This window comes from Mytilus californianus, unplaced genomic scaffold (genome assembly GCF_021869535.1).
Source record: "Mytilus californianus isolate M0D057914Y unplaced genomic scaffold, xbMytCali1.0.p SCAF_26, whole genome shotgun sequence".
In the NCBI taxonomy this organism is placed as follows: Eukaryota; Metazoa; Mollusca; class Bivalvia; order Mytilida; family Mytilidae; genus Mytilus; species Mytilus californianus.
This window is the reverse complement of record NW_026262675.1, coordinates 4,002,377-4,014,031: the sequence shown is the minus strand read 5'-3', so window position 1 is coordinate 4,014,031 and position 11,655 is coordinate 4,002,377. Positions and strand designations below refer to the sequence as shown.

Sequence of the window (11,655 nt, the reverse complement as noted above, 5' to 3'; positions counted from 1 at the left end):
AAGAAGAATGTATTAAAAAAAATAAGACACCGAAGCTTTCATCTCTTTTTGCTTGTTATATGTCTGTCAGAAAACAAAAAAGAAGTTTTTGGTAGACAAAATATCGCCAACTCTTCTTTTAATGTATAACACAAGAAAAGCTTGATCGTTCTTTGTGTTTTAATAATATGTTTGTGTTCAGAGACAGGATTATGTGGGTTGGACCAAGAGTTTTCTTCACTGAATGACTTCAATCAATTAATACATAAACAATGAATGCACAAATAAACAGATGTTGATATTTCTTGAAATCATAGATGAAAATGCATTCAATATATCACGCTTCATTTGTTGTATCGCATTGTCGAAAAAAAATACTTAATGTAGAACAAATCAGTTTCACAAAATGAAAAAAACATACTTATAGCCATACAAAAGCAATAGTCTAATTAATTTTTTTTTATATTCTGAAGTATTTGGACTTGAATACTACAGAAATAATATGATTTAGTTAAACGCTTACTCATAATGATATTTTCTAAATTCTCGTGATAGAAAATACAATAAGTTTTGTCTTTAAGTAAACAGTACAAATTTGCTGATCGACGTACCATGCTTAAAAGACAAGCATTATACGTGATGTTACTCAAAATTTATATTGAAGAAATAAATTTAACGAGAGAAACTTTCTCAAATATTTAATATCTAATCATTTTCATATTTATATCTTGAATGTATAAATATATTATTATTATTATTATTATTATTATTATTATTATTATTACAGTTTTGTATGGTACTATTTTGATTCTTCATTGATACGGGTGAGATCAAGTGAAGGGTATTTCTATTTTGGACATAAAGAAGGGACGACTTACTTCATTGTCTTATTAAAAAAAAAGTTTTTAATTTTTTTTTTTTATAAACTAGTACCAATTATATATATCATAGATATATGATTCTAACCCTTTTGACAAAAAGTGTTTGAAATATATTGAACAGTTACCAACGAATGTGATCCCGTCCCCTCTTCAATATAGTTAAAAAAAGTTCATAAACCACAGAGATCCCCACCCTTAAACAACATATATTCTTATTCATCTTGACAAGAAGCATCGACTGCAACATATTACCTTCCCTTAGAGAACTCAAATGAACTTACTTAAGTTAAACGCTCTTACCTCAGAGGTCAACCCCGGTACTTCAAATCAATAATCTTTAATTGAATATAAAAACACGCTGAGTTTTCAAAATATATTTTCCTTTATCAACATGAAATGATATATTTTCCTCAACACACTCCCTTTGCCGGATGGTCATTCCGAACAAAATTTCAGCAAAAGGTTTCACTCTTCTCATCAGCAATTAAAATTACACCCTATAGAACGTTTTTTCCGTATTCCTTATGCCAAGATAGTTTGGAAGACTTACAATAGTCATATTTTAATCATATTATGTTAATTCTTTCTAAGTAGGTTGTCTTGTCAATGTAAATAAGAGACAACTGTACAATGCTCAAAGCTCATAAATCCATACGGAATACTAGTTTACCACCCAAAAATAAAAACTTAGGGAATCACACGAACTCCAAACAGATCGAGATTTTGTTCGTCGACAGCGTAAGCGATTCCTGCTATGCATACATTACCCACCATGGCACAGTCTAAATATAATGGAATGTCATGAATTCTAGTCTTATCGATAAAAAAGTGTGCTCCTCTAACATTTTAGTGTAATAGAAAAGTTATAAAACCACAAAGATAATGCAACTTCGCTAAAACGAAAAATATAACATCTAACTAATTAGTTAGCAGAAGATATATAATTAATGTCATGATAATGACTGTAACTAATAAAACCCAAAATAGAATCATGTCAACTCTTGCAATTATATCTGGCCAAGTCAATTCTGTAGAGTCGGTGTGGGTTCGTTCCGTCTTAATGACTTCACCATTCATGGTAGCACTATCATTTTGAGTATTGACGTCAGAACATCCAACATTCTTTTTACTTCGCATGTATTTAATGAACGATAGAGTAAAGACAACTTGTAGCCATTTAGGGACAGGCTTTGCTCGGAAGTGTAATCGGAGTTCCACAGCAGTGACAATAACAACGATAGTTCCCATTCCAAGTTGAAACATTAAGTAAAATTCCAAAATAGACCCCGCGGTTTTTGGTAGCGTTGAACTGACAATTGACAAAAATACGGCAAACGACAGAAACACAGTAATAGAGTAACTCATCTTCTCACCACAGTCTACTGGTAGTGCAAATGTAAATATGTTTAATACAGCCAATAATACAATAGGTGCGATAACATTTATCAAATAAAATGTAGGAATTCTGCGTACAGTAAGGGAAAACTTGACTCTTGTTTCTGCAGATGAATCTACGGTGGCTGAAGTCGACACAACTTTCCATTCCCCATTACCTTTGAAATTGTAAAAATTTATTCCTTTCGATCCTTTTGAAATTTTTACCTCGGAAATACTGTATGACCATACAACAAAAATAATGTCACAAGTTTGTTCATCGAATGGAAATTTTTCAATGTTAATATCACACTTTGTTTCGAATATTTCAAAGGGTGACCATCTCAACATACCATCTTTTTCAATGATCACTTTGATAAAACCGTTTCCTAGTTCCTCTAACTTTTTGAATCCGTTTTGTAGTGATATATCTGGTTTCCAAATTTTATCTTGTGATACATAGATGGTTGACAAATCTCCATACGTAGCAGGTGCCCATTGTAAATATTCGTCTTTCCAGTATATGTCGACAAATCCAGTTGTTATCAGCTTTTGTCCAACCTCATCAATACCATTGACAGCTACAAGGAAAAGGTCTAAATCCACTCGTAAGGGTTCTGACTGGTTAAGACTTGGGCGTACTTCTTTGTTATAACCGTCTGTAGTAAACAATTTTGTCATCAAAGCTTTCATATTGTCACCAGTTTGTGCTTGGGAACAAGCGTTAAAAAACCAAATTAAAATTACGGATAGTATTAATCTTGCCATTTTCAACTATAAATGTACAAACATGAAGAAAAAGACTTATCGATCTTAATGTATTCAATAATGTTTGTGTTTTGTAAAAACATTAGATGGGCTGTACCAGGCAGGTAATTAACCGAAGGACTTCAAACAATAAACACGTAAGCAATTCGTACACATTCAAAAACATATTTTTTCACATTTTTTAATTATAAATGAATAATGCATAGAAATCATTCACGCTATGCAAATCCTTCTTGTAGAACAAATAATTTTAAATATGATGAAAAGATAATAGTTAGAAAACAAATACATTTTATAAAACGTACAAAAGTATGGTGTTATAATTCTAATTACAGTTAATTTATATTCTGAAATACAATGTTAGGTCACTGATTGCTTTAACTAATGTAAAAAAAGTGAAAATATAAGTTTATGAATTTATTATTGTAGGAATTTCCCAATTCGCATTGCGAAAAACCAATCCACTTTTTCATGTGTAGTAAGCATTTAAAACTCTCATCTGTTGTTAGTCTACTAACAGTTCAGTAATACTAAAGTAGTATATTATACTTATAATTAGCAACATTGATATCTAATGTGTCACAAGATAATGATTTGTTAAGACTTATGACCATGCCATGAACTAAGTACATCCTCTGTTAACTTTGAAGTATGTTGATTCATATGGACAATGTCCCACTTTTTCATCCATGGTCCTTGAATGGTTGTGTCAAATTCAGGATCATCGGGTAACTGAAAATTAAAAAAAAAACAATATGCATGGTTATTCGATAATAATGGTCCCCAATTAAGGTAAACCCAGAAAAATGCTTCGGGCGCAACAAACTTGTGTTATTTCAATTTTGTTTACATATATATCATCATTGACTGATAACTTCCTTTGATCACTAACTAATACCATTGTAAATAAACGTATTCCGCCGTTCGAAGCACCTGATAAAGTTTATATTTTTTAATAGAATGCATTAAGCACGATAGTCACTTCAGTACAGCTACAGTTCTTGGAAGGTACATTAATAGAAATTGAACTATTCATTAAACCGTGCTAACCAGTATTGAGATTCTACATACCGGCAAGACATCTTTTACTGCTTCTCTTTGCTTCTCACGTCTATCAACGTTATCAAATGGAGTCCAATCAATCTTATAGTTAGGATCCTTTCCTGTTCTCATAAGCAATGGTTCCTTCATTCCATAAAATCCTGCTGGTTCGTCTGGCCGTTGCCATCTCAAATCCAAGCTCCAACGGATTTGTTTTGTCATGTTAGGAAGACTTGAAAAGAAATAGTTATAGCTATATCTAGTTTTGTCTTTATAAAAACTTAACAAAGATACCAGGCTTGTAATTTGGTATGCAAAACGCGCGTTTCATCTACATAAGACTCACCAGTGGCGATCAAATCAAAACAGTATAATATAGGAATAAAAAGTATAATGCTAGTCTGATCATTTTCCTATGTAAGTAAAATAACTAATGGAGATCTATCTTTAAAAAAGTTAATGGTAACCATATACCATATAAACATACCTTCTGTGTGGTATTAAGTTGTTCAACAATAACATGCCACCATATGGTACTGGACACGTTATTATGTCTTTATCCACGTCCACATCTGTAAATAAGAACACCATGCTGTAAGTTCATCACACTGTAAATGTGACTTATTTTGGTTGCGCGTTGCATATTCTATATGGCAATATCTTAGATTTGCGAATAGATGTTTCACTTGTGTTTATATATCAATAAATGTGGTTACATGGTGTGCATAGATATAAGAAGATGTGGTATGAGTGCCAATGAGACAACTCTCCATCCAAGTCACAATTTGTAAAAGTAAACCATTATAGGTCAAAGTACGGCCTTCAACACGGAGCCTTGGCTCACCCCGAACAGCAAGCTATAAAGGGTCCCAAAAAATGACTAGTGTAAAACCATTCAAACAGGAAAACTAACGGTCTTATCTATATAAAAACGAGAAACGAGAAACACATATGAACTACATCAACAAACGACAACCACTGAACATCAGGTTCCTTACTTATGACAGGTGCAAACAAATGCAGCGGGTTTAAACGTTTTAATAGGCGCAAACCTTCACCCTAACCTGAAACAATAGTGTAACATCACAACATAGAAAGACACACTATAAAATATCAATTGGAATGGCTTAACTCAATCTAAAGACATATTAACAAAAACAAGTGAACATACACTGAACGAATAAATTTGATCTATGACACAATGTAAATACAAAATTAATCTTCGTTTATTTTTATATAAATAAGGAGGTGAAGTATGATTGCCATTGAGACAAATATCCAACAGAGTCCTAATGAAGTGGATTTAAGCAACTATAGGTCACCGTATGGCCTTTAACAATGAGCAAACCCAATACCGTATAGTCAGCTATAAAAAGCATGATAAAATGTGAAACAATTCAAACAAAACAAACCGGCCTGATTTATAACAAAACAATAAACGAAAAACAAATATGACAGAAAGCCACGAACGACAACTACTGAATTACATTGTCCTGCTTCGGGACAGGCACATATAAAATAGGGCTAGGTTAAACATGTTTGTGAGTGTTCAATCCTCCCCTAAACTTGGACAGTGGTTTAACAGCACACTAAAATAACTGTAAAATCAGTTGTAAATAGCTAGACTTTTGACAGTGGCACCAAGCACAAAAAAATTACATAAAGACAAAAGTCATAAAGTACCAATCCAAGAGTACTCGCAGTTACTGAAAGCTAGTGCAAAGCCGATAACCGATAATAAATGAAGCGTGTTCTCTACTAATACATTTTTATTTTTTTTGTACTTGTATCTATTTTCATATATAAACCTGTCTCAATTCAAAAGTATCTTTAGAAAGAAAGTTTTTCTTTTATTTCGGATTATTTACCTACCCAATGTCTTAATCATTTCCTTCTCTTCTAACATGACATACCAGGTGCCACCATAGCAACATTGGTGTGGCGCTACAAGACCTTTCTTGTGCCCTTTGTTGGCCACCTATAAATATCATACTTAACGTCAATATTATCCAAAAGTGACTCACAAAACATGTCTAGTCTTAAAACAACTTTAAAAACTATTTTAAACGTTGATGACCTTGGCAGCTTTAGTCAAGGTCAAAAGCCCTTACTCAGATACAGATGTAATATCTACAATGAATTCACAAACTCAATATTGTTGAATTATCATGCAGAGTTCTGAGCAAAAATGAATCTAGAACTTTAACTTCACTGGTAGATATTGAATATATGTCATATAAAAATAAGGAGATGTAGTATGAATGCTAATGAGAGAGACAACTATCCAACAGAGTCAAATGACAAGAATGAAAGCAACGATAGGTCACATGTATGTCCAACAAACATAAATTATACTCTTTTTAAGTAACACATCATATCAAATATTGTTGTCCTGACCGCATATCAAATATTGACTCCCACACGTGCATATATAATTAATAAAACGTCCCAAATCAGACCTCAGATTACTGTGTATTCATATATTTAAACTGTGTATTTAAACGAGTTCAAAATTTGAAATCCGTTATGAAAAAATTGAACAAACCTGCATGCAACCATTTTTCTCGTTTGTATCAAGCAAAGGAATCCAAGCTGTTGGCTGGAGTGTTTTATAACAGTCGACATTTAAATAACCACAGTCTGAAAGACAATCGAGTCGGTCTGTAGCTTTGATGGAATGAATTGTAAATTAATTACAGAAATTTAGATATGTCATATTCTGTGTGATCCAACTGCAAGACGACCGTTGTTTGTTAAGAGCATCCTTTAAGCCCAAAATATAGATCATAATAACACTGATATTTTTTTGTTTCCAGATATCAGAAAAGTAAACTATCATTGACTCACCACTTAATGACTTGAAACCTTAGTTGCTGAAGGAGGTATAACACTTTTAAACGTATATATAGATATTTATATGTATGTGTAGTCCATTCATGTTCAAACTGCTTTTTCTTTTCTTTGTATGTATACTTGATTAATTTGATTTTTTTTTTGTCTAAATAATGTCTTAATACTGTATTATGCTCTTTATGAGCCCATTTAATGGAAATAAAACATCTTCTTCTTCTTCTTTTAGTATAAAATGTATTCATTGTGATTTTAATGTTGCAGACTTATCAATGTAAATTTTAATGATATCTGAGAAACAAATGACAAAAATTATTCAAACTTACTTGTCAATAGTGTGAAGTAGGTCAGGATCCTGTGTTTATTATTTTAAATTATAATGCGACAGGGAAATACGATGTTAGGACATTGCCTAGAACTCTTCATGGATTCTTGCGGTAAAATTTAAACATATATGTCTCATGCAAAGTAGATCGCGGTAATCAAAATTTTCTTGAGATACAAAGACTGCAACTGTCGTCATGCTTGTAGGTTTCTGATAAAAAAAACTCACATAGAAATCAACCAATCTGAGGGGACATGAATGGTGCAGATGTAAAAACGGACAAACAAAATGATTCTTAAAGGCGAATATACATTCGCGACGTGGAATAAAATGCTGATAGTGTCAATGACTGTGTTTTCTTTAATTCTTTATTAGGTCAGCTGTGTGTGCCTACTGTGAAGAATAAACCCATTAAGTTAGTTTTACAAAAAAAAGCAATTTAGAATATTACAAATCAACGGGTAATTAAAGAAATGGTCATAAGTGCAAAACATGTGCCTTCGGAGGTCAACGTCAAACGTAAACGGGCTGCAGCTGATTGACGCCCCGCACAGACGGGATAACAGCGAAGGAAAAACAGGGGATCTTTTGACCAAAACTTTGGAAAATGTTTATATTAAATCCCTAGACACAACAATTTTCTAGATCAGGGTGGGGGCAAAAATTATCTATGCGAAAAAAATGTTACTATGAACTATAAAAATTTGACCAACACAGACGTAAAAACATAAACAATGCATATTTCAGGGGTCATTACTTCGTGGTTTATACTTAAGGTGATATGCAAAAGTGGAGTGATTTTGTATTACTAGTTATATCGCTATTTCTATGTCTATGTTAAAATTGTAGTATTTTGGCAAGATTAAAAAAAAACATCTTAACCTTTATACAAGTCGAAGTTCATCAAATATTTGAAATCAGATGGATGTATATGTGTTTACCTTTAAAAATTACACATACTGCTGATTTCCGTCTGTGTGTTTTTTTTTCTGAGCTGCAGGAATGGGAAAAAGTATGACACAATGGTAAAACAAAGTGTTTTTCCGAACTTTTGTTAACTTTCAAATACTAAACATAACCTATAGTAGATGACTTTATGTCTGTCAGAATAAAACACAACTTAAATGTAGCACTGTTTACCTTGGTGCCAAGGTACTGTTGTAGCTTCATTTTGAGGAGTCTTTGTTCGTAAATTCCACACAGGATGTCCTGCAATTTCAGGTCCAATTAACTGTTCCACCACATTTAACATTCGTTCATTACTCCACAAGTCTTTAAATGCCTACATAGAGTATTAAGTTTTCAATCTAATTAAAATATAGATCTCTGATTTCGTTATGCTCATACGAGTACGCGAGTTCCGTTAGATCTGAATTTTAATCAGATTGATAAAGTTTTCTATAGGTTGTTCATAGGGAAACATTGTTCAGTTCTTTATTGGTTCGATTTATGGTAACACCAATTTACAATTACAACTTTTTCTTACTTGTAATGCAAATTAATCAATACTGCACTCCTAAAGTTGTATTTGCATCATTTGTTACATGTACATGTATAAGGTTTAACAGTTATTTTGATAAGAAATGTGTATGTTATTTTCCTGTATGTTGTTACTGAACTTGGAGTCAGAAACCTTTAGTAAGATGTTGCTCTTGTTACTCATTCGGGACTTGCTTAACAAAGTCTAAACAAACTCTATATATATATCAAATTTAGTTATTATATAATAAAAATTATCATATATGGTGCAGATGGTAGATAGTTGATTGCCAATAACTTCCCTTTGGTAACGACTTGATGAGAAATAGTTGATCGTATCTGATGATTATGAAACCTCTACGTTTTGTATCACTATGTTCCATGTACACAACGTTCGCATTTTTTGTCGATTTTTTTAACGAATTCAGTTAGTATTTGAAACCTTGATAGGTTTTTGAGCTCGAGTACATTCCCAGCTGATTTTGATAATTGAGAAGAAATGTATTCCATTCTTCGTAGCTTTAAATAAAAACACACAAAACTGAAACTCACTTGGGCTAACTGGTCTCCTTTGTGAAGAAGAATATTGGCCCCTGGAAAATCTTTTTCTATGGCAGTCAGTCGTTCAAAAAATCCCAGTTCTCGATATAAACCTGTAACACATAAGTATAACCATTGCTATTCATATCTTCTTGTCCGGCACTCACACACACACACACACACATGGATATGCTTACACATACTCTAATGACAATTTAAAATGAAATTTTATAAAAAAAATAACATAAATGGAGCTTAATTGCTTGTACTTAGGTTATGCTGATGAAATATCTGTTATTTTGGTTCGCACACTGTGTTAACGGGATTTTCATACTTATTTTAAATAACATTAACATGCAAATTTTCTGCACCAGATGCGCATTTCGGCAATAAATGTCTCTTCAGTGATGCTCGAGGCCAAAATATATGAACGTCCATAGCTTATCAAAAAGATGAAGAGCTATAAACCAAAAAGGACAAATAAGTATAGCCAAAGCCGGGCAAGTAATCGGAGCTTTGCATGGGGGAGATATATTCCTTTATTCAAAACAATTTCCAAAATTTTGTAACAGCAAATTTTAATAACCCAAAATCCGTATTTGCATGTCAGTACCGAAGTATTGGCTACTGGGCTGGTGATACCCTCGGGGCAGTCCACCAGCAGAGGCTTCGACCCAGTGGTAGACTAAGTAATAACATTAACGGTACCAGTTTTTCTGCACTTGATGCGCATTTCGACAATAAATGTCTATTCGGTGATGCTCGAGGCCAAAATATTTGAAAATCCAAAGCATATTTAAAAGATGAAGAGCTATAAACCAAAAAGGACAAAAAAGGATAGCCAAAGCCGGGCAAGGAATCAGAGCTTTGCAAGAGGAAGATATGTTCCTTAATTTAAAATAATTTTCAAAATTTTGTAAAAACCAATTTCAATCACACAAAATCCGTAATTTCATGAAAGGCATCTATGATTATGGAAGGACTACTTAACAATATCCAGTACATACTTTTAATGCGCTTGGTGTTGTACAGTTTTTGTGCCAACTCTTCAACTAGTTCATTAACAGCATCTCTGCATGGATCTATTTCATCCCTATTGAAAAATTTCTCCACGATGACGTACCCCTAGAAAATTCATTAAATAAATAAAATGATCTATGACAACGATAACGTTAATATGAAAAAAAAATCCTATCATTTCGAGACTGTTGTCTAATTTTTTTCCCTCTTTCAAATTTTTAATCGGATATGAAAATAAAATAACTATATTTAATAAATATGATTAATATTAAAGCAAGCATGAAACAACAATGTGTACTACTATGTTGACAAATATCGTGTTATAGTCACCTCATCTTTAATATTACAGTTTTTGTACAGTGCTTTTTTCAAAAAATTGGGATGATGAAATGTTTGCCGTATCAGATGTTTTGACAACTAAACTGAGTTCCTTTGTAATGTTTATAAAATGTTATTTTCATGCATTGTGTACTTACATCTTCAAAGAATTGTTTAATTTCATCATCGGAGAGCTGTCCCAGTTTCTGAGTTGTAATTTTTGGTCTTGCATTCGAATTGAAATAATCCGGAAAAGTTTCCCCGGTATATCCGTGAGGGACTGTTGGTGGCATGGTCTATATGAACGTATTACTCAAAGTCGTTGTTAAAGGACCTACTTAATAATACATGTAATACTTCTATCAGTGGCCAAGGACAAATATTTATCTGTTATCTTAATCAAGTTGATAAAGTTACTTAAAGTTGTTAAAATTGAGATAAAATGTTTATACAATTCAGGGTAGAAACAGAGGTGTATTCTCCCTTGCAGCTGGCATAAGTAACTAAAAAAATATGTATTACATATAAAAAATACTAAAAGAATGTTAATTGTGAAATTATCTTAACTATCATACTTTTTTATTCACGTAAGCAGTGGAATAGTGAAATACATTTCGGATTTTTATAAAAAGCTGAAAAAAATACTCTTAAATTTTAAAACTGTGAATAACGGGATGCTAACCGTGAATGCAATATTTTGTTGACGTCACAGCCTTTTAAAATAATAGACTGATAAACATAGTCAGTTTCAGACTTCAAAGGCCGGTTTGCAAACTTCAAATGTAGAAAGAGAAGCTCTATAAGTATTGGGGCGATGTGAATGACTATGCTTACGAGTCGACAAAATTTCAATTGCCGTGAAAAGAAGGCCGGTTCATCCGAAATGTTCAACACACAACATGACCACCGCAAGTTCGATGGTCACTATACATGGTTGATAAGCTAAGCCGTCATTAAACATTAGTTTACCGTCTTCGCATATATTCTAAAAATTGTTAATCCTAGCATTCAATGACATAAGTTATTGAATTTAGAAGGTTTTAAAGCGTATGCGAATAGAAAAAAAAAATCAACAATTAA

General features: G+C 32.6%; 2 protein-coding genes across 2 annotated transcripts; both read right to left on the bottom strand.

The window, feature by feature from the left end:
• Positions 1-787: 787 nt before the first annotated feature.
• Positions 788-3,075, bottom strand: LOC127732722 (neuronal acetylcholine receptor subunit alpha-6-like). The gene has a single exon (XM_052241910.1). It carries the CDS (start codon positions 3,000-3,002, stop codon positions 1,779-1,781), a length of 1,224 nt encoding a protein of 407 aa, XP_052097870.1. The 5' UTR covers positions 3,003-3,075; the 3' UTR covers positions 788-1,778.
• A 156-nt stretch (positions 3,076-3,231) lies between these two features.
• On the bottom strand, positions 3,232-10,924 carry LOC127732727 (uncharacterized). Its single transcript, XM_052241920.1, has 9 exons — positions 10,734-10,924; positions 10,245-10,362; positions 9,250-9,350; positions 8,359-8,500; positions 6,589-6,683; positions 5,916-6,021; positions 4,531-4,615; positions 4,074-4,275; positions 3,232-3,734 (listed from the first exon to the last, which is right to left on the bottom strand). The coding sequence occupies exons 1-9, from the start codon at positions 10,866-10,868 to the stop codon at positions 3,600-3,602; spliced, it is 1,119 nt and encodes a 372-aa protein (XP_052097880.1). The 5' UTR covers positions 10,869-10,924; the 3' UTR covers positions 3,232-3,599.
• Between the last annotated feature and the right edge of the window lie 731 nt (positions 10,925-11,655).

Coding starts and splice junctions, on each gene's coding strand:
- LOC127732727 (XM_052241920.1), bottom strand. CDS start 10,868: ATGCCACCAACAGTCCCTCACGGATATACCGGGGAAACTTTTCCGGAT. Junction 10,363..10,733: donor TTAAACAATTCTTTGAAGAT/GTAAGTACACAA, acceptor TGAATTTTCTAG/GGGTACGTCATCGTGGAGAA. Junction 9,351..10,244: donor CAACACCAAGCGCATTAAAA/GTATGTACTGGA, acceptor TATGTGTTACAG/GTTTATATCGAGAACTGGGA.
- LOC127732722 (XM_052241910.1), bottom strand. CDS start 3,002: ATGGCAAGATTAATACTATCCGTAATTTTAATTTGGTTTTTTAACGCT.